This window comes from Manihot esculenta, chromosome 18 (genome assembly GCF_001659605.2).
Source record: "Manihot esculenta cultivar AM560-2 chromosome 18, M.esculenta_v8, whole genome shotgun sequence".
Lineage (NCBI taxonomy): Eukaryota > Viridiplantae > Streptophyta > Magnoliopsida > Malpighiales > Euphorbiaceae > Manihot > Manihot esculenta.
Window position 1 is genome coordinate 4,058,473 of NC_035178.2, and position 21,249 is coordinate 4,079,721.

Here is a 21,249-nt window from a genome sequence, read left to right on the forward strand (position 1 = left end):
CTCTTTTTATTGTGCTAATGCACGGGTTCCTCGTGGAGTACTACGGGAAGATTGCAGTATGTTTGAGTTAAAAATAAAAGAAAAAGAAAAAGAAAAAGGAAGGGCCACAACAAAGCAGAAGCAGAGCAGCAGCGACCCTTCTGGAGCACTTTCCTTGTTCTTTCTATCTTTGTTTAATAATTTATTGTTCTGCGTCAACTGTCAAGCAGTGTTCTTTTGCTTTTCAATATGCTGCTATTACATTAATTTCTACAAACAAAATAGATATTTGAATTTGAGGAAAATAAAAACAAAAACAATTTTAAACTCCGCGCGAAGGGAACCAAAGGCCAACACCAAACTCAAACCACTGAATTTTACAAGCATCGTAGTACAGAAAATATCTACATATATTTGTTTTTTCTTTTAATTTTTGTGAGGGGCCGGAGAAGGGGAAAAAAATAATAAAAAAGTTATCCACACTTGGTGTGCTTACACATGGGCATGTGGTAGGGACACCATTTATACAGACACGTCTGCTGTTCTGGCAGCGGCGTTACCGGATCTTGGTTGCCGAAGAAGATCTATTAGTGTCTCCGCCTGTCCACACATCACCACACAAAACGACAGGAAAACCCACACTCCCATTAGACAAAATCGTAGTGGTAACTGGTAAATATGAGTAAGAAAAGGACACACTAAAAGAAAACTCATATCTTCAACTATAAAAACAACTCAACGGCCAAAGCAGGCCATAAAATCTCTTCATTTTTTATTTCCTTAAAACCCTCCATTGGTTAAGAGTTAAGACTCGGTAAAACAAGCAGTACTATGTAAACAAATAAGTAATTATTGACCCTTCACTTTGCCATTTGGGATGAAAAGGGAACATTATAAAATTCTAAGAGAACGTGTATAATTGCCCCCCATTTTCTCTTTGCCCGTCTGCGGATAAAAAGGAAAATTCAATAGTTTCTTTGCCAATAAATTTCAAAATTCATGGACAGAGTTGATTCTTGTTCTTTAAAGTAGTTTTTTACTTCGGAAGAAAAAAAAAAGTAGTTTTTTTACCAAAAGGGAAAGTTAAAGAGCTGGCTGACGTGGCCAATCGATGTTCTCTTTCTTTGAAAGCAAAACGACATGGATTTTCAGAATACCGGGGCCACGTCAGTAGACACGAGAACATGGATCTTAAACGACCGGAAATGCAGAACTTCGCTTACCTTTTGCTTAGCGCGATTGGTGCCGGACTGTGACAAAGCAACCAAAGGAGGAATTGCTCCTTCGCGAGCCACCATAGCACGATGCATCAAATTATCTTCGCAAATCTGCAACAATATCGCAACCGCAATCTCCTTCTGCCTCTGCGACCCTACCTCGATGATCTCCACCAGTACCGGAATCCCACCTTCTTCAACCAAAGCTATTCTGGCCTCCTGAATAGTAATCAACAAGCTCAATACAAACGCTGATTTGTCCACCATGCTTGACCCGAAATCAGCCATTAATTCCACCAGTGGCTTCATGATTCCAGCTTGCACAGCCCTGGACTTATTTTCCTTTACTGAACATAGCGAATACAGAGCTGTTGCTGCGTCCTTTTTCCCGCGAATTCCTCCACTTTCGAGTAAGTTCACCAGAAGTGGAATGGCTCCTGACCGTCCAATTGCAACCTTGTTTTTTTCTACTTGCGAGAGGCGAAGCAAAGCACAGGCCGCGTTCTCTTTCGCAGTTGATGTCCCTGTTCTCAAAGCTCTTACAAGCGGCTTAATCGCTCCCGATGAAGCAATCGCTTCCTTGTTCTCATCACATAGAGATAGGTTCAGAATAGCTGTAACACCGTACTCCTGAAGCTGATAGTCTGATGATGATATCAACGTAATCAGAGGCTTAATTGCTCCCGCTTTAGCGATTTTGAGACGGTTCTCTGGCCTGTTCTTGGCAAGCAGCCTAATCTCCATAGCCGCTTGCTTTTGCTCGTCAATCGAACAGGACTCAAGATCCAATACGAGCTGGCGAATCAGGTCATCGGAATTCTCCGATGCGCAAGCTAACAATAATCGCCGGCTCTCAGATGACGCTGAGGGGAACTCCCCGGATCTGTCGCTGTTACAGTCGCTGAAAGCAGAGGAATCATCGTTAACACTGCTATTACCGAAGCTCCTACCCATATACGTGTAATTTGCTCCATTTTCGGTCCCCATCACTACAATATTCTTCTCACTGCATCAAAAATAGTATGAACTCGGATTGTGATTCGGGTTGCGAAATCCGATTTTCTGAAATTCGGGTTGGGAAGGCGGTGGCTGCGGTGGCTGGAGCTGCAGAATTATTGCAGTGAGAGAGAGAGAGAGAGAGAGAGAGAGAGAGTTAGTTAGAGAGAGTGGGGGAGGGGAGCATTTCGTGGTGTATATAAGCGCGAAGGAAAAAGAACACCTGGACTATAGAACGTGGGTCATTGGAGGATGGGCTAACACGTGCATCTTTTGAATGTACCAAATCCTACTCGGGTGTGAGCACGTGCGAAAGGTGCCTTTAAACGCGTGCATGGAAGTTTCGCAATTCGATAAAGGCTTTGGACGTTGAGTCCCTTTCTTATTTCCGCTTCCTCCAGCGTAAATTTTCATTTAAGGCCTTTTTTAAAAAAATAATAATAATAATTTTTCTTTCAGTTACTATTGGTAGCGGGGCTGCAATTCGGTGTTGTCGTAACAAACGTACTTTGTGCGCTAGCGTGCTTGTGCTCTCTGCTCGGTGCTTCACCTTGCGCCCCGTTGCAGTTTTGATTTCAATCAACGAGGTCCCAAAACAAGCGACAATAGGGGTTACGATATTTCTGTACCATTCGACTCACTTTATTAATATAATTTTTGTAGTAGGCAATTATTTGAATTTTTTTTGAAAGAAAAGCAAGTCTAATTAAAAAATAATATTCGCGTTAACATTTTATAATAAATAAAGAAATGGAATTTAAATATTACAATATATTATTTTTATATAAATTATCAATTAAAATATATAAAATAAATGAATTCACAATTTTTTTTCTCAAAAAATAATGATAATTAAATTTAAGAAGTCTATTGTGATAAAGTTTAATTGTATTTAATATGAGTTTAAGGATTAATTTATTAATTAAATATAACTTCAAGATATTGTAATTTCATAAATAGTTTATTCATGAGGCAAATTTAGTTGCATTCATAATTAGGTGATCTAATTTAAATGTGTAAACATATAAAGAATTCTTTAATTTTGAATATTTACAGATAAATGGAATGTGTGTAAATTAATTTAAAATTGGCTTTGCAATTTATTTTAAGGGGTTGTGAGGCTGTTATAATTACAACGATATCATTTGTTAAAATCAATCTTTTTTTTTATCCTTTCCATCTAAGATTTTTTTTATTTTTTTTAAATCCCACTAAAATAAAATAACTTTAGCCGTGATACTGAATTAGGCTATAATATTATGGACCACTCGTGGTTTATTATAATCAAATGGGTTCATGCCCTTAAAATTCACGGCATATTTATTTTCTCATTTATTATTAATTAATTAAATCACGTAGCCGTTAAACGTTGTTACTTTGTGAGAAAAAAAAAAAAAGGTTTCACTGATCGGAAAATAAGGGTAAACAAATTGAATTACCCTATTTTTGAAAAGTTTTAAGTTAAATTCATTAAAAAAATTTTAATTTCGAACCAAACTTAAATTTTACTATTTTTAAATTGAAATAAATGTTAATAAATTTAAATTTTAGTTCGTTTAATAAATGAATTTAGATGAATCAAATTTTTATAAAATTTAATTTCGAATAGTTAATAAATAATTGAGTTTATTTATATATTTTAAAATTAAATAATTTTAATTAATTAAATATATAAATTAACTCGTAAATTTATAAAAAAAACTTTTAAATTTTAACAATTCGAATATTTATAAATTTTAAAAATTTAATTAAATTATATAGCTAAAATTTTAAAAATTTAAATTTGATTCATAAAAATATATATAGGATTTGAATTTATTTATCTTATAATATTAATATCATTATATTTAATAAAACTATTCGTAAATTTATTTATAAATTCAGAAACGAGTTCAACTCACGAACTAAATATTATAGAACTCAAACTTAACTTATTTATAATTTAATTTATTTAAAAATTAAATTGAGTCTATTTAAATTTCTATTAAATTAAATTTTGATCACCTCACAAATAATTTAGTTAATTTAGATATCTGTTAACTAAGGTCTGCATTGTGATCAAAATATCGCATTGAAACAGTAAATTATAAAATTATATCCGTATTATTTTTAAAATTTATTTTAAATTACATTTTATTTTTTTAGAAAATATTATTTATATTCAATATAAATAAATTTATAATTATTCTTACATAACTTAATAAATGCAGTTAATATATTTAAACAATAAATTGTATCAGTTTATAATATATAATCTATTCATATTACTTTATCATTAAATTATTAATAAAATTAATAAATTTGCTTTTTAGTGCATATTAAATAAGAATGTATTATTGTTAAAAAAAGAATGTATTAAAAGGTTAATAAATAAATTATTATAAGAAATTATAACAGGTTAGCTGGGCTGGCTACATCCTTTTTCCAACAGGGTGTGTTTTGACAATTATAAAATAGTCAGAATAATTTAGGACTTTTTTTATTAAAATCACCATTAATCAATATTCAGTTTCACACGTTTGTTTTTTTTTTTTCTTTTTAATTGTTTAGTTATCTTAAATTTATTTAAAATTTCATAATTTTAATATATTATGTTAAATATTATAATTATTATTGATTTTAAAATACACAATTTATTTTAATTTAAAATTATTTTAAAAATTGTAACTCTTTAATTTTATAATCACATTATAGTATATTATGCCCACTTGTTCATGGTGCATAATTGAGTACTATAATATTGTAAACATAACCTAACAATTATTATTTTCAATTATTAATCAACATTGTTTGATTAATGATTAAGTGATGGTACACTATATGGTTTTTCCTAATTATTGAATTAACAATTATTATTTAAAATCGGAAATTCAAAATGTTATAACATATTTACTTTTAAATTTATTTGCTAAAAAAAAATAAACTTATTTATTTATAATAAAAAGTAAATGGAGAGATTGAGACTTATTTCTGATTAATTTTCATTGTTGTTCAAGAGTGGAGAGGAACAATGTACGTGTTATGGACACTAAGGCTGAATAATAGAAAATGGCTGTTTTCTGCTGCCTAAGAAACAGGTGGTTTTCCTACTTATGGTTTGTTTGGAAACTATTAATTAATTATTATTGTTGCTTAGTTTAGATTAATTTCCTCTCCCAATCAACACTGCATTGCATTTCATGACTGTTAATAGCAGCAAATTTTTATAATAAATTTATTAACTCTTATGACCGATTAGAAATGAATGGATTGTTCCCGTGGGGTTAGTTTCTTAGATTGGACTTGGGCCCTCTCTAGTTTTTTAATTAGCTTGCTTGGCAATGCAATATAAAAAAATATTTATTATAAAAATTAATAAAAAATATTAAGAAAAACTTATATTTATCATTTTAGAAAATATTGTCTATATTTTATTAAATTCGTTAATTATTAATTCAATTCAGTATTTTGGAGAAATTTTAAATTTAAACTGAATATATATTATTATTGTATTAATTTATTCATATAAAGAATAACTTTTAGCATGACGCGCGCGTACATAACCTCGTCCTTGTAATTAATTCAATCATTTTGTCCTTTTAAGGGTGGAAATTAGTTTTTATTATCAGAGTGTGAAGGAAAACAAAAGAGTATTTCATTATTAATTGTATTAAAAATTAATTTTATATTATTATTATATTTTAGCAACATTTTAAAAATAAAAATTTATTATGATTCTATCCTAAGTCAAATGTTATCCAATTATTATTTTTGAATTTATTTCATAGGTTTATTATTTGTTATTATTCTGAAAAAAATTTTATTGTTTATATTAATTGCAAATTATATATTTTTTAAAATATTAGTTATAAAATATTAAAAATTAATTCAAATTATAATTTATATAATTTAGTTATTATATACTTTAATTTTAAAAAATGAAAAATTTGACTTTTTTATAAAAAAATTAAGCTTTAACAGTAAAAATAATAGTAGAATGTAATTGAAATAAAAATAAAATTTAAAGTTTAATGAATAGTAATTTTAATACACCGATTATAAAAATTTATAAAAGATATGATTTTTTTTATTAACTCTATTTTTATTGATAATGAATACTTTTATAGAAATAAAATTGAGGTCGTCTTAATAAAAAAAAAAAAAAAAAACGACGAGTTCCGAAATGAAGGCCAAAGACAAGGGCGCTGCTTACATATAGGGTTTTAATAGACCTGGCTGCTCTGTAAAAACACCCAAAATTTCTATTCTAAGAAGCATCAACTCTCTCCCTCTCTGCAATCACCATGAGCAAAGGACCTGCCCTCTTCTACGATTTCGGCAAAAAAGCTAGAGGTAGATCTTCCCTTTGCCTTTGCGTTTGTGTTTTCTTTGTCTCCATTTTTCATTTCTCCTTTTCGTCTTGCTTTTGCAGATTTACTCGCCAAGGACTTCACCACCGATCAGAAGATTACAATTTCTTCTTCCACCTGCACTGGATTGGTTCGTTCTCTTATCTCGTCTTCTTTTTACTTTTCTAAAATTTATTGTCTCTTAAAGTTCATTGGTTCTCGCTATTAGTTTTGCTGTTCATTATTTGATCCTCTTACTTGTTTGCATCCAGCTGTTTATGTTGAATCGTATTCAAATGCTCTAGAATTTGCGTAGATTTGAACAGTTAAATTGTGTTGTTTTTGGATTTATTCCGCTTATGATTTGTTAAGGCATAGCTCTGGATCTATGGAAACTGAATAGCTGAATTCATAGCATGTATTCGTATAGTTTAGCTCAAATCTGAATAGGATTGACAACGAGAATAGCAAATTGACATGCATACACAAAAGCAAATGCAGATGTGTTGGGGTTCTTCATATGCGAAGTGGATTCCGAGTTTAAGAATAAACTAATAACTAGTACCAGTTAAGTACTATTTTTTGCGTGATCTGTAGGTTTTTGTAAGGATGCGTAGTCCTGCAGGTATGCCTTTTTAATGAATGCGAGGGGGGTATCTCTGATCTGGTTACTATTTTCTTTTGACTCTTGTGCGTTGGGTTGGCAGAATGAATAATTGGATACTCATCATTGGTGCGATTTGGTTTAGTCGTCCTATTAATGAGTGCTTGTGGAACACCATTCTTGATGTTATCACAAGTCAACTGATGTGATTGATTTGCTAGAACATTAGAACAAGGAGCGCAATGCCATCAAATATGAGTGTTGTCAGATACTCTTGGCTTTGCAACAAAGGATTATATTGTCCCAAATTTGTTAGAATCTTGATATGACAGGTTTAAAATAGATAAGGGACCTTAAAATTAGAATCTATTACCTGAGACAGCTGTATGGTCCTCATGCTAGCAACCAGAAAAGTGTGCCTCGTGGGCTAAATGTGGGTAAAATGGACAGAGTCTTACCCAGAGTAAAAGAAACTGATGATTTGGATATGATAAAGTAGATACATTGGCTCTGTCATATTCAACTTGGGTATAGCAGAGTGGAAAAGTGCGGTAGACAACCTTAAGTTGTTCAGGAAATTGCATAACATTCTCAAATTCTTCTGCAAATTACTAAAATGGTTTAATGAAATTGTCTGAAAATGTTATTTGCTTTAGTGTATAAGATAATAATCATATATGATGTTTCAATACCATTTCCACCTTGCTTATGGGAAATGATTCAATTTCAAAGGAGCTTAGGAAGTTCTAAAAACTATTTAGTGCTAAGCAATTTGTGATTACCATGTCTCTTATTGCATTTTCTTTGCTGTTATTATTATGCGTTCCTAAGGTTTGCTTCATATTCATGTTGGCCAATAACATTTTTTTTGGGCAAATGTCCATGTTCCTTTTCACATTTTTTTCTTTGCGTTTCAAATACCTCCTAGAAAAGAAACAACATTTCAAATTGCACAGTACATGATATTTGAGTAGTTAGCATTGCATCTATATGCGTATTGGGGTAATAATGTCATCTATTTTTCTTCAGGCCATTACTTCAAGTTTGGCTACAAAGGGAGGTCTGTCTGCTGGGGATGTAGCAACACAACATAAATTCAAGAATGGATCACTTGATGTCAAACTTGACACAGAATCAAACGTACAACTCATTCTATTTCTTGTTCTAAATGTAAGCTGCATTCTATCTTGTTCCTGACAATGATTTATTGATTGAACAGATCCTAACAACCATCAGCATCACAGATTTTCCTTCATCCACAAAAGTCATTGCTTCTTTAAAGTTGCCTGATTACAGCTCTGGCAAGGTACTGAACTGCCATTAGTTAATAATAGGACGTGCATTACTCTAAACTGTCATGTTACAGCTGTCTATTCTTTCTGTAACAGCTGGAGATACAGTATTTACATCAACATGCTGGTATCACTGCAGCTGTTGGCTTGAACAAGTCTTCTGCTGTCGATCTTTCGGCAACTATTGGCACTCCCACCATTGCCTTTGGTGCAGAGACAACTTATGCTGCAGCTTCTGGTGAATTTGCAAAATATAATGCTGGAGTGAGTTACACAAAGCCAGATTCCAATGCTTCAGTAATTCTGTAAGTGCCCTTAATTTGCACATTCATCAATTACAATATGTGAGAAACATAGTGCAAGAGCTGCAAACTGGACTAATTAATTGAAATAAGTTTCTTTAGAATTTTATGTTTCTTTACTTTTCAATATCTATAATTACTTTGTGCAATTTGTTTGGTGCAAGACTTGTGACAGCAAAGCAGGATTACTATATGTTAATTCTTGGGTGATTAAATGGTAGCAATGAAAATAATAACGATGAGAATAACGAATCATTATTATTTCCTTTTACAGGGCTGACAAAGGAGACTCAATTAAGGCGTCTTATATGCATTATCTAGATCTGCAGAATCAAGCGACTGTAGTGGGAGAGATCAGTCGAAGGTTCTCCACTAATGAGAACACATTAACTGTTGGATGTTCCTATATGGCTGATCCTCAGACATTGTTTAAGGCAAAGCTAAACAATCATGGCAACCTTGGTGTTCTTATACAACATGAGCTCAAGCCCAAGTCTTTCCTGACAATTTCTGGTGCTTTCGACACCAAGGACTTGCAGAAGAATCCCAAGCTTGGGTTTGCACTCTCTCTCAAGCCTTAGTTGGCTAATGGCTATACTCATACCAAGAAAGAATGATGCAACCAATTTTATTCATATAATTTTTCCTGATTTTTCTCCACTCAAATTGAGGCATTTTGGGAATTGACATTATTTGAAAATTCCTTTGAGATGGGATTTCTCATCTTGGTTTCTGAAAAACGTTTACCACAGATTGCTCAAATCATGTACTTGCTATTTGCTATTGAATCGAGTATTTACTGACCAATTTGCTCGAGTTTTATTAATGTTTGGTTCTAATTACTTTGGAAATGTGCTACTGTTTTTCATTTATCCTCAGTTTTTGGATCATTTTTTACAGATCTCAAAATTGTTTGCAAGTTCTGTTGAATCTATTTATTGAGGGATCTTCATCATCCACACTTGTCGTATTCAAATTCAATTAGGAAATCAGATCCTTAATGGGATGGAGTATCATTCTCATCAAAATCAAATTTGCAACACGAAGAAAAACTAAAAACTAAAAACTCAAATTTGTCCAAGAAAAATAGATGTATTATTTTGTTTTAATTGAGAATGGGTTTATTTATTATTTGGGATTTATAAATAAATAATTTAATTTAATGGCAAAACCGTACGAGAGAAAACATAAATTCAATTTTAAAAAATACAAATTCATTTGTGAAAGTATAGACGAGAATCACATCATATTCTTATTCATTATTAGTTGCGATGTCCACGGATACAATTAAGACGTAAGCAATGAAAGAGGAAATAGATTTTTATTAACGGTAACAAATAAATCATAAATGAAGAGAAGAATCAAGTGTTTAGATTTTTAAAAATAATTTTCAAGAGAGTTGGGGAATAATGAATAATTACGAACTAGAGCCTCAGTTCTACACGTATTTATTTATTTATTTATTTTTTAATCGTTACTTAAAATAAGAAAAAAATATAAAATTTTAATTCAATTGATATTTTTAAGATTTGAAATGAAAGAAACTAATTATTTTTTATTTAAAAGAATATATTATAGAAAGTTATATATAATTGTTTAAAAATTCATTTACTTTTTTTTATTAATAATTTATTTAAGTAAAGGTTTTAAATATGAGATTCTATATTTATAATCTATAATATACATATATGCAAGATCTAATGATTTTTTTTCTTTAAATAATGTTAATTTTATAAGTAAATATTTATTGAGGGTATTTTTAATGGAAAATTATTATATTTTTTTTTAATCATAGAAGTAAATAATTTTAAAATAAATTAAAGGAAAATTTTCAAATTTAAAATTTTTTCACTTTTTATATTTTAAAAGATAAATAAAAACCAATATATTTTTTAACAAATGCAAAAGATAACTGAAATTGAGCTTACGTAAACGCATATTCTGGGATCTGATTAGTCAACATCTGGTGGGTCTCTCAACTGCAAAAAGTGACAAAGCCGTATGACTTTCTGTAGCAAAATTTTTCCAAATTTAGAGCAAATTTCCTGACTCCAAATATCCTATAAAAAAATATCTCAACAATTGACTAATAACTTTTAATCAAATAACATTAAAATTATATTTAAGACGATAAACTCTTTAAAATTAGATATTATTTGAAAATAAAAAATCAAAAGAGCAAATAATTTTACTAATTAATTTCATTGAATCAATAAACATCCAACATGAAAAGGATTGTAATCCACGGCCAATAATGTCAACTTTCTTCACTATCACTAAATTATAAATTAGAAGATGGATAAATACAACCGCTGCTTATGCTGAATGGAACTCCTCCGTTGGTTTACCTATGCAACAAGATAATGATAAAGACCTTCAAATTTCTTATCTTAAAAAAATAAATTAATTAACATTTTTTTTAAAAAAAATTATATTTCAGTAAAATAATTTACTTTTTATTATTTGGTGTTGACAAAAATATACATTGTTAATGAAAATCATGTAAATTGAGCTTTAATTTGTATTTGATAAAAAAATTATTTTTGCAACTGATAAATTTTTATAATTACTCAATTAATTTTTATATTTAATAAATTATATGGTAGTGGACATTTATCCTCTCTCCATTGTTAAGAACAAAAAGTTTCCTTCTAAATTTGAAATTCAAATTTAAAAACTCAGTGCCATATTATTTCATCTTCAAAATTTAAATTTGAAAACTCTAATTAAAAAATAACAACCTGAGATTATTGGAATATTTTTTTTTATTATCCAGCTCTTTCTCTCCATATATAGAGTATATTTGTTCTGGTCAATGGTCATCATGGCCTATTGAGCCATTAATCATTAAAAATTATTTTTTTTAATTGAAAATTTGAGATTGAGAGAGTAGAATATAAAATCTTTTAGATTTATTTAAATGTACTTACTATCCGATTAAGCATGTAAATGCAATCATTAAAACTATTAAATAACATAAATTTTTTTATATAAAATTAAAATAATATAATATAGTCATATTATCATAAAATTATTATGTACATATTATAAATATATGAACAAAATTAAATCTAAAACAAGGAGATCTAGGTGTAGTATAGACCCACCATTATCACTGAACCACCACCTCAAGTTGCATCTTCTTAGTGGTGTGCCAGTCCATACAGGAAAAAAGAAGAGTGGGTTGAATCTTTGAACTTCCCTTTACATCTAGAAATCTATATTTAGAAATTGCCACCATTGGACTAACTTGAAAGCCAATCATCAAATAGCTTAGACCACTCATATAGAAAAAGATGACATGTGTGCTTTCATGAGGACATAAACCTATTCATTTTACAAGTAAAAGTTTACAAATGTCCAATTTCCCAAGGATGATTAATCTCTCAATGACATTTAATATTCCCTTTTTCCACATCCCACATGGGTTTCAGGAACTGCAACTCCCCACTTGTTCTGATGATTATCATGTGTTTATCTTTCACATTTCCACAGCTGATTAGCAATATGTCATTGAATTATTCAAGTTATTGACCATTAATTCTGTTAAAATTGATGAATACTAACTCACTCTAAAATTTCTAAAATTGAGCTCGAAGGAAGAATGTCCAAATCCTATAAGAAACAAGTTACCTGGAAGGGAAGAAATAGCTCGGATATTATGTTAATTTTGGATTAGTTCCAAAAGTTAGTAAGTTAGTCTTGTTCAAATTTAATAAATTCTTGTTATTCAATCTGGATTTCATGAACTTGAAAGTGTCAATTTACGGTAATTAACAAGAACAATCCAAAAATAGAATTCTCCATATCCATCAAACTAAGTATCTAAGCTTCTGGCTTATTACACATGCACAGCCAAAAGTGATATGAAAAAGGAAAGGGAAGATTAGATACCAAAATCCACTAATGCAGAAAATGAGAGCCCCATCAAACTGAAGCATACAGTTCTGGAACAAAAGAAAACCACCTGAATCCACAGCTCCACTTATCAGGCAATGAAGGGCATTTGGGAAGCCAATGCCAGGTCGTCCTTGCAACCTTGTAGTACAAAATCTCTGGCCATGTATAGCAGCAAACACAGATCATCCCTTGATGCCAAAAGCAATACACATGCTCGTAATTGTGGTAGCAAACTGACACAAATTTTCTACACATTATTTCAGGCACACTTTCAACTTCCACCCAATTCCCTTCATTACCCAATTCCCACAATTTCATCATCTTTGAAATTCCATTTATCCCAACCCCACCAATCATATACAGCTTCTTTTCACCGTCACTCACCAACCTAACAAAAGTCAGCTCTTCTGGCAATCCGTTGCTGAATCTCTTCCACTTTCCGCTTTCCAAATCAAGGCACACTATTGAAAATGGCTCTGGAGTGGTATAGTACAATGACCCACTAAAGAATACACCTTCTTGATGACAATTGTCGCTTAGGATGAGCTCAAGGTTATCTAATGTTTGCCAAGAATTGAGACTTGAGTCGTAAATAAAAGATGAAATTGACGAAAACTTGGAACATAGAACGAAGATTTTGTACCCAAATGGGGTTGAGACAAAAGTGAGCGACTCAAAAGCAAAAGGGTAACCTGGGAATTCAATAACCCTCGAAGATTTGGCCAAGAAATTGCACACAAGAAAAGAACAGCAGTTGGGAAGAGAGAAGCAAAAAAGCCCATTAGAACACGAAAGCAGAGTGCAGGAATGAGAACTAGCAGCAGCAGCAGCAGACGGTAGCGAAAAAGAGAGCGACAAAGTAAAGTTACGCCAATTGCCGATTATAGAATCATATAAGGAGTATTGATGGTAAAACTGAGGATGAGAGAGAAGAAGAAACGAAGAGAAAGGAGAACCAGAAGAGCAATGTTTGGACATAAAAGAAGGAGAGAATATCAGAGACCTGAAGTGCTTACACGTTGATCTCAAATTCAAGAACGTTTTGAGAGGCAAGAAAGCCAATACATGATCGAGGAGCTCATCTGGCAGACGACTCCAGATCCCGGGATCCATTTCAGGGAAGATGGGCAGAGACTTTTTGCTGCAGGGCATCCTTGATTGTTCTCTGATCTTCAAGAGAGAAACAGGGGAACAGGGTTTGATGGGATTCTTTTAAAATACTGATCATGAAAATTTAGGATGCATTTGAGTAGAAAAGCAGTAGGATTTATCTTGAGAACGTTGACATAATCCCATTAGTAAACTAATTGGGATGGTTGAATAAAGGTGCAAGTGGTTGTTTTGTGTTGGGATCCGCAATGCAATCAGCTAGGTCTTTGCGATCAAGTAGGTCTCTTTTTATATTCTACTCTTTGCTCATATTCCCAAACTGTCCTCTCTCGAGAGGAACATTTCCCGCTAATTAGAAAACATCCTAATTGGTGCAGCCGGTGCTCAACTTCCACTCGTTTCCCGTCTATGACCTCTTCAGAGTCCTTTTTTTTGGGGAAAAAACTAATCAGAAAAGGCAGAATTTATATGCCCTGCCTACACAGATAACTCTTGATTTTGGTGCATGTCTCCACTCAGTTTTGGATGCTTGTGTTGATTTTGAATTTGCATGCTGAGGCTCAGGCTGGGGCTGGCTTGCTTAGTTTTTTTGGCTGTCTGGGCAGTTCTTCTGGGTATTATGGGTTTGCATATTGTGAATATGGATAATTTTTTCGATGAGAACATATCGTTGGAAGGTTAAAATTTTCTATTATTCTCCTTTCTTTGCTTTGATTGGTGGTGGAATTGGTGCAACAAGCAATGTCGATGCTTCCTGTCTCCTTTGTTGGGCTGTTGGGTTGCGCTTTTGGATCTTAGGTTGAATGATAGTTGCTAGTCTTATTCAGATAATTCGTTGCCCATATTATTTACTGCATTGTAATAATAAAAAGAACTAAAAAATAAAAAAGTATAATTTGAGATGAATAAAGAAAATTTATTGAGAGGAAAGCAATATTACATCTATTTTCACTTTCTCATATATTTTCCGTTTTGAATTGATATAGATAATTTTTCACATTAATATTTGACCAAGAAAAATTTGTAATTGTGTTATCTTGAAGTTGAAAAATTAAAGTTTAATTACTTGGAAATTTTTTGTTGTCCTTTCCAATTAGTTATTTTATATTTTTTAATTACAGATATTTCAATTTATTGAATTGAGAGAAAATTTTTTTTTTATAATGAATTAATTCACTAAATAATAAAATATTTCTAATAAATATTTACTCAATTTAAAATTTTTTTACTTATTTACATATTATTGATGTTACAACTAACACTACAAGATTTTTTCGTTACTAAATTTAAATTGAGTAAATTTAAAAAAATCGCTGGCGAATTAAAATAAAAAAACAGTATTATTCTTCAAATTTTAGTAACGGATTTCTTAATCCGTTATTAATTTTTAAATTAGTAACGAATTCAGTAACAGATTTTTCCGTTACTAAATTATAAAGAAAAAAAGGCCGAATTTTAAAATAAAAGCGTGGTATTTTATTCTCTAAAATTTAGTAATGAATTATAGAATCCGTTAATAAATTTTAGAATCAGTAGTAGATTTAATAACAGATTATATCTATTATTAACTTAAAAAGAAAATATGAAATTTTAAAAAATAAAAAGTCGATTTTTTGTTAAAAAAATAGTAACGGATTAAATCCGTTATTAAATTCGTTACTAATTATATAATAGATTGCATTCCATTATTAAATCCGTTACTACTTTATTTATTTAGTAATCGATTTAGTAACGGATTGAGATTCGTTATTAATTTTTAGCTAATTTAATAACGGATTTTAAAATTAGGTATTAAATTTATAAATAATTTTATTAAGTAATAAATTTAGTAACGGATTTATTAATCCGTTACTAAATAATAAAAATTAGTAACGAAATATAAAATCCGTTACTAATCCGTTATAAATTTATAACAAATTTAAATCTTTTACTAATATCCGTTAATATTTCGATAAATTTTTATAGTGTAATATATTTATGCTACTTTCGACATATTTTTGTAGTGTAATATATTTGTGTGTGATAAATTCTAATAATTTTTAGTTGAAGTACTAGAGATATTATATTTTTGAAAATAAAATATAAAAGTAAAGTAGAAATTAATATATTTTATTTTTATATAAATATTACTATAAAAATAATACACGGTATTTTAAAATATTTGATTGGTAGATTGCACACTGTATTCTTCAATTCATGGTATTTTTATGAATTTAAATTTAAATAATATAATCCTCTTTCAATAATTTTTATTTATCTTTCTTTTTTTTATTATCTTAAAATTATTATTCACTTCCTCTTTTATATTATAATAATATATAAATTACCTATTATAATTTTATTTAAAATAAGAGAATATCTAATAATTTTAATAATAAAATGATTTCAAAGTTATATCAAAATATTTAAAATTTGAAAATTCATTTTATTAAGAACATTTTTTTTAACCAAAAAAAAAAAAAAAAAAAAAAGGCAAGAGATCAGTATTAATGATTTCAAAACAGGAAAAAGAGATCCCTGTTCTTAAGGATATTAATTTGAGAGTTATTTGGTAAACTAAAAACTCTCTGCACACTGCCGCAGGACTCCCGGTACTCAAAAATCATTCTAGGAAAAGGAGAAAGGAAACCAAAAATATATTCACAGGCTAAAACCCTTCGTCCCATGACGCTTCAAAATCAAATCCGCAGGGTTTTTTTGTTTCAACGAAAGAAAATCTCAGGAATCGTTTTTGGCTTTTAGCGCAAGAAAACCAATATCATGAGGAGGCGAAGGATCGACAACCCAGGGTTTGAAGAATGGGTTCCAGTTAGTCCTTACACTTTATATGGTGGCGTGGAGTTTTGTCCTTCTGCCATTGCCAAATATGAAGATGAATTCATTTACGGTAAAAAGCCTTCAGACTCTCTTGCAATAGATGTAAGGAAGCACCTTTCGTATTTGGGTTGGACAATCGAGCGTAAAAGTTATAGGAATTCATATAGATATCGATACATCTCGCCTGATAATACCCAGATATATTATTCTCTTCATCAACTATGTCATGATCTGAGAGAACCCGTTATGCAGAGCCAAAGAGGTAAAAAGATAGTTATTAAAACTTCAAAGAAATCAGGAGTTGGTAATCAGAAATTTAATCAGACTACCCAAGTGCAATGCTCGGGCAAAAGGGCTAAGAAGAGAGGGACAAGTGCTTGTTCCTCAAAACGCAGTCATACTGTTTTATCTTTGTTGATAGACAATAATGTGGTGTTGATAGGGGCAAGAGTGCATTACCGTACTGGCCGGCCTGGTAATCAATTGACAGAAGGGTGGATAACTCGTGGTGGAATCAAGTGCACTTGTTGTGAGCGGATCTTTAAGCTCACTGAATTTGAATCTCATGCTGGTAGCACTCAACACAGGCCATCAGAGAATATTTTATTGGAAGATGGCAGGTCATTGTCGGATTGTAATAAGCAATTGTGTGGTAAATATAAGAGGCAAAAGAGCACAACTAGGGTGTGTAAGAGGAAAGATGAACAATGTGGAAAGGAACCTAGTGATTATGTGTGTTCTGTTTGTCGAGATGGGGGTGATTTAATTTTATGTGATCAATGTCCGTCAGCATTTCACACAAGTTGTATTGGTTTGGAGGATGTTCCTGATGGGGATTGGTTTTGCCCATTTTGCTGTTGTATTATTTGTGGCCACGCCCAATTCCAAGAGATTGTTCAGCAAGATGGTTGCACTGTCAGTTGTGACCAATGCCACCTTAAATTTCATGTTGGGTGTGCAAGGGATAGAGGACTAATCAAGTTTGAAGGTAGAAATTTTCATGATAATTTTTGCAGCAACAAGTGCGAAGAAATATTTTCAAGTCTCCAAAAGCTTGTGGGAAAATCGATTGTTGTAGGTGAAGACAATCTCACTTGGACATTGTTGAAACCCCTCAAGGACTTCTCAGCTAACAATAGGAGGCTTAATCTTGCTCTTGATGTCATGCATGAATGTTTTGAATCAGTTGAAGAAGCCTACACGGGAAGAGATATTATTGAGGATGTGATCTTTAACAGAGGATCTGTGCTCAATCGTTTGAACTTTCGGGGATTCTACACAGTGCTCTTAGAGAGAGATGGTGAAGCAATGAGTGCTGCTAATGTGCGGGTTTGTGGAGATAAGGTGGCTGAGGTGCCTTTTGTTGGCACCAGGTTTGAGCATAGAAGACTTGGATTGTGCAGGATATTGATGTGTGAGCTTGAAAAGCATCTAATGAATTTGGGAGTGGAGAGGTTAGTTTTACCTTCTGCTGCTGGCATGGTGGACACTTGGATCAATTCCTTTGGATTCTCTAAGATGACAGATTTTGATACAAGGGAGAATTTGGCATACACTGTCCTGAATTTTCAAGATGCTATCATGTGCCAAAAGATCTTGAGGAAGGTATATTGTTGCTGATGATCTGATGAACTAATCCTGAATTTAAACCTCTATTTTTTTTAAATGGATATTCTAGGCCTTGACATTGTAATATGAAGTTTATATTAGACCATTATAAGAAAATTTACTTTTATATGCAGATGAAAGAGTTGGATTGAGAGATTGTAGGAAGTTTATATCTTTGTCTTCTGTCCATCTTATAAAGACTTATTTTTCCTACTATTTTCTTTTGAAAATGATGACAATTGAGTAATGGGTGATTCTGCTTATATATAGGTATCTTACTGTTTTTTCCCTTTTAAGCCTCAATATCTTGAATGGCTGGATAGAGTTAGCAAAAGTAGTTTTGTTATAGCAATTGATCAGGGTAGATTCCATGTAAATCCCACCATATAATCAAATGATAATATATTTAATCGTTGTATGTACAATGATTCTCAAACCTAAATCCCCCTGCCATTTTCTACTAGAGCTCATTAAGCCTTTCTCACAAAAACAGGAGCAAAAAATGATCATTGAAAAGAAAGTCCCACTCTAACAAGTCATTCAATTCAACTATTGACAGACTATAAAGAAAAATAAACTAGTAAGTACATCTGAGTACAATAGAAAACAATGTGGGAGATGAAGATTGTTAAGATTATGTAGAACAAAAAGATGCAGCAGCAGATGTTAATCACTCACAGCTATCTTGATCCTCAGCTGGCCCAGTGTGACTGCATGTTCATATCAAAGCTCAATAAGAAAGCAGCCATCTGCAGCCACTATTGCTTAAAATCTGTTTTCTGCGACATACATACAAGTAAACATAGATTAATAACTTTTAATTTCTAGGGTAGAGGATCCACCATCTCATCTGCAATCAATCTGGATTGAGATATCATCTTTAGTTGTGTGTCAGTTGAAATATACATCAGATAGCGTAAAGTGAGAACGCTGTTGCAACATTGTGTGGCCTGTGGTCAACCTTTCGGGACTTTTATCAATCAGATAATGGATTCAAGAGGACCTTTATCAATTTCCTGATAGAACCTTTAAAATTTATCCATATGCACATTGTTTCAAACATTTACAATCTAGCATAGGCTGAATATGCATGTGGTATGATCTTGGTTTTAAAAAATCAAGTCGCAAAGTAATTGACAGCTCTCTTGGCTGGAGTTCAACCAAGCAGATTTCTTTTGCTTTTCCCGTGGTATTAAAGGCCGTCATGAGATAGCATCCGGCCCGCAGAAGGTTGCACATCCATCCTCATAGAGTAGTTGGCCCAATAAAGGTTCACCTATGGAGCTCATAATGGATTCACAACTTTGCTTTATTTTTTTTATAAAAAAAAAATTCACTGATTTCTTTTTTTAGCCAAGAAATAAGATTCATTAGTAGTGGAAAAAGGCTCAAGGCCTAAACAACTTACTCATGGGTTGTAGCCCAAAAAGAAGGGAACTAGCATTACAACAAGGTCCTAACAAAGCCTAATTCCAGAGTTAAATATTTGGAAAATCTTCAATTTAGCGTCATTACAATAATAAAAACAACCAACTAACCAAGAGCATATTTATAAAATTTCTTCAAAATTATTAGCAAACTATTTGTTAAGAAAATAAAGAAAAAGTAAAAACAAAAAGAAAAGAAAATCAACTATAGATAGAAGGAGAACTCATTCTCTAATCAGCAATTAAAAAAACAAACACTTTACTCTACTCGGATGGAGTAGAAGAAAGTCGAAAGAAGGAATTTCTTAAAAAAAAAAAAGAGAAAAAAAAGAGAGATTCTCTTTAGATGAATCTAGATACACTGAATTTCACAATGAATTAATACAAAAAAAGAAATTCGTAAATACTTAATATTCAATGTACTTCAGTTTTTTTTTTAAAAAAGTGTGATGTGCGTGCGGGTGATGAGGGGAGTTACTCAATCATTTAGTATTAATTTGGTGGAAAATTAGAATTAGAGGGTGACATAAGTTGGTGGGACAGCGACGTCCTCAAAGCTGTAAAGAGAAAGAAATTAAAGAGAGAGCCTCAACTCCTCAGAGGCTTGTCACCTCCATTTTCGTCAGACTCATGCTGCCAAATTTCTTACCTATACGACAAACAAAGTTATCAGAAAAAGCATCATTGCTTCCTGCTGCTGCTTCTGCCTCTCCTCTGAAGTCCATTAGAATCTGTAAAATGTTTTTGACACCTTAGAAACAGAGGGTGGGAGAGAGAGAGAGCACGTGACGTGTTTGTTGTTTTACCTTTTGTACACATCATTAGGAAGGTGCTTACGGCTTATCACGTGCATATATTAAATTATTAATTGTCCAACCCTGGAATTTTAAACTGCAATAATCTAAATTCTTTTTTAAAAAATTTTTACAAATATTTTAACTATTGAATTGGTTATTTTAAATCAAAATTAAGTTAGACTAATTAAATATATATTTAATAAAAAAGTATTGATTGATTTCTAAATATTGGCTAAGTTTTTTAGTGTTAAACTTAAATTTTTATATTGAAATAAATCATCAAATTGGATATAATTGAAAATTTTGAATTGGATTAAAATTGAATTTGATTTTGAAATACAACTTCTGAAATTAAAATATTAGTTGGATTCAAAATGGATCGCCACATGCCTAATGAATAAAAATTGAAAGTTATAATGGAAAAAGAATTTCCGCCAATCACGTTGCATGATAAGCGGATGGGGACCTTCTCGAGCACAGCTAACTCGTTGTGGTGGCCTTGTGGGAGTCGTCTTTCATCCCCTCTCTTTACCGAGTTGCTTAGGCCACTATTTCTTTTTTCCCATCTTTTATCTTTGTCTCTAGTTGTCACCTTCTTGAAAATTGAGTGGCTGCAATTATTATAAGATTTGTTTTATATAAAAATAATTTTAATATTTAATTATTGAATATAAACATTAGTAGTAATTAATAATTAATTAAATTGTAATTGATAGATAATTGCATAAAAAATAAAATAAATATCTTTGAAATGCAATTTATTAGCAATATAATATTTAGTCAATTGGGCGATGCATGCTAAAAGCATATGGGCATCATAAAAGTCATATTAAAAGAAGCATGTCAAAGTTAGTGAGTCAGATCAGCACAAT

At 31.5% G+C, this 21,249-nt stretch overlaps 4 protein-coding genes across 4 annotated transcripts; 2 read left to right on the forward strand and 2 right to left on the reverse strand.

Annotated features, from left to right (window-relative positions):
- Window positions 1-318: 318 nt before the first annotated feature.
- Window positions 319-2,362, reverse strand: LOC110605797 (U-box domain-containing protein 4). The gene is made up of 2 exons (XM_021744435.2): window positions 1,203-2,362; window positions 319-579 (listed from the first exon to the last, which is right to left on the reverse strand). The coding sequence occupies exons 1-2, from the start codon at window positions 2,181-2,183 to the stop codon at window positions 502-504; spliced, it is 1,059 nt and encodes a 352-aa protein (XP_021600127.1). The 5' UTR covers window positions 2,184-2,362; the 3' UTR covers window positions 319-501.
- A 4,005-nt stretch (window positions 2,363-6,367) lies between these two features.
- Window positions 6,368-9,540, forward strand: LOC110606022 (mitochondrial outer membrane protein porin 2). Its single transcript, XM_021744737.2, has 6 exons — window positions 6,368-6,524; window positions 6,604-6,671; window positions 8,154-8,264; window positions 8,344-8,430; window positions 8,513-8,721; window positions 8,993-9,540. The coding sequence occupies exons 1-6, from the start codon at window positions 6,476-6,478 to the stop codon at window positions 9,297-9,299; spliced, it is 831 nt and encodes a 276-aa protein (XP_021600429.1). The 5' UTR covers window positions 6,368-6,475; the 3' UTR covers window positions 9,300-9,540.
- A 2,951-nt stretch (window positions 9,541-12,491) lies between these two features.
- On the reverse strand, window positions 12,492-14,246 carry LOC110606081 (F-box/kelch-repeat protein At5g43190). The gene has a single exon (XM_021744827.2). The coding sequence runs from the start codon at window positions 13,768-13,770 to the stop codon at window positions 12,646-12,648; it is 1,125 nt and encodes a 374-aa protein (XP_021600519.1). The 5' UTR covers window positions 13,771-14,246; the 3' UTR covers window positions 12,492-12,645.
- Window positions 14,247-16,302: 2,056 nt separating this feature from the next.
- Window positions 16,303-18,335, forward strand: LOC110607139 (increased DNA methylation 1). Its single transcript, XM_021746216.1, has one exon. It carries the CDS (start codon window positions 16,489-16,491, stop codon window positions 18,163-18,165), a length of 1,677 nt encoding a protein of 558 aa, XP_021601908.1. The 5' UTR covers window positions 16,303-16,488; the 3' UTR covers window positions 18,166-18,335.
- The last annotated feature ends 2,914 nt before the right edge of the window (window positions 18,336-21,249 follow it).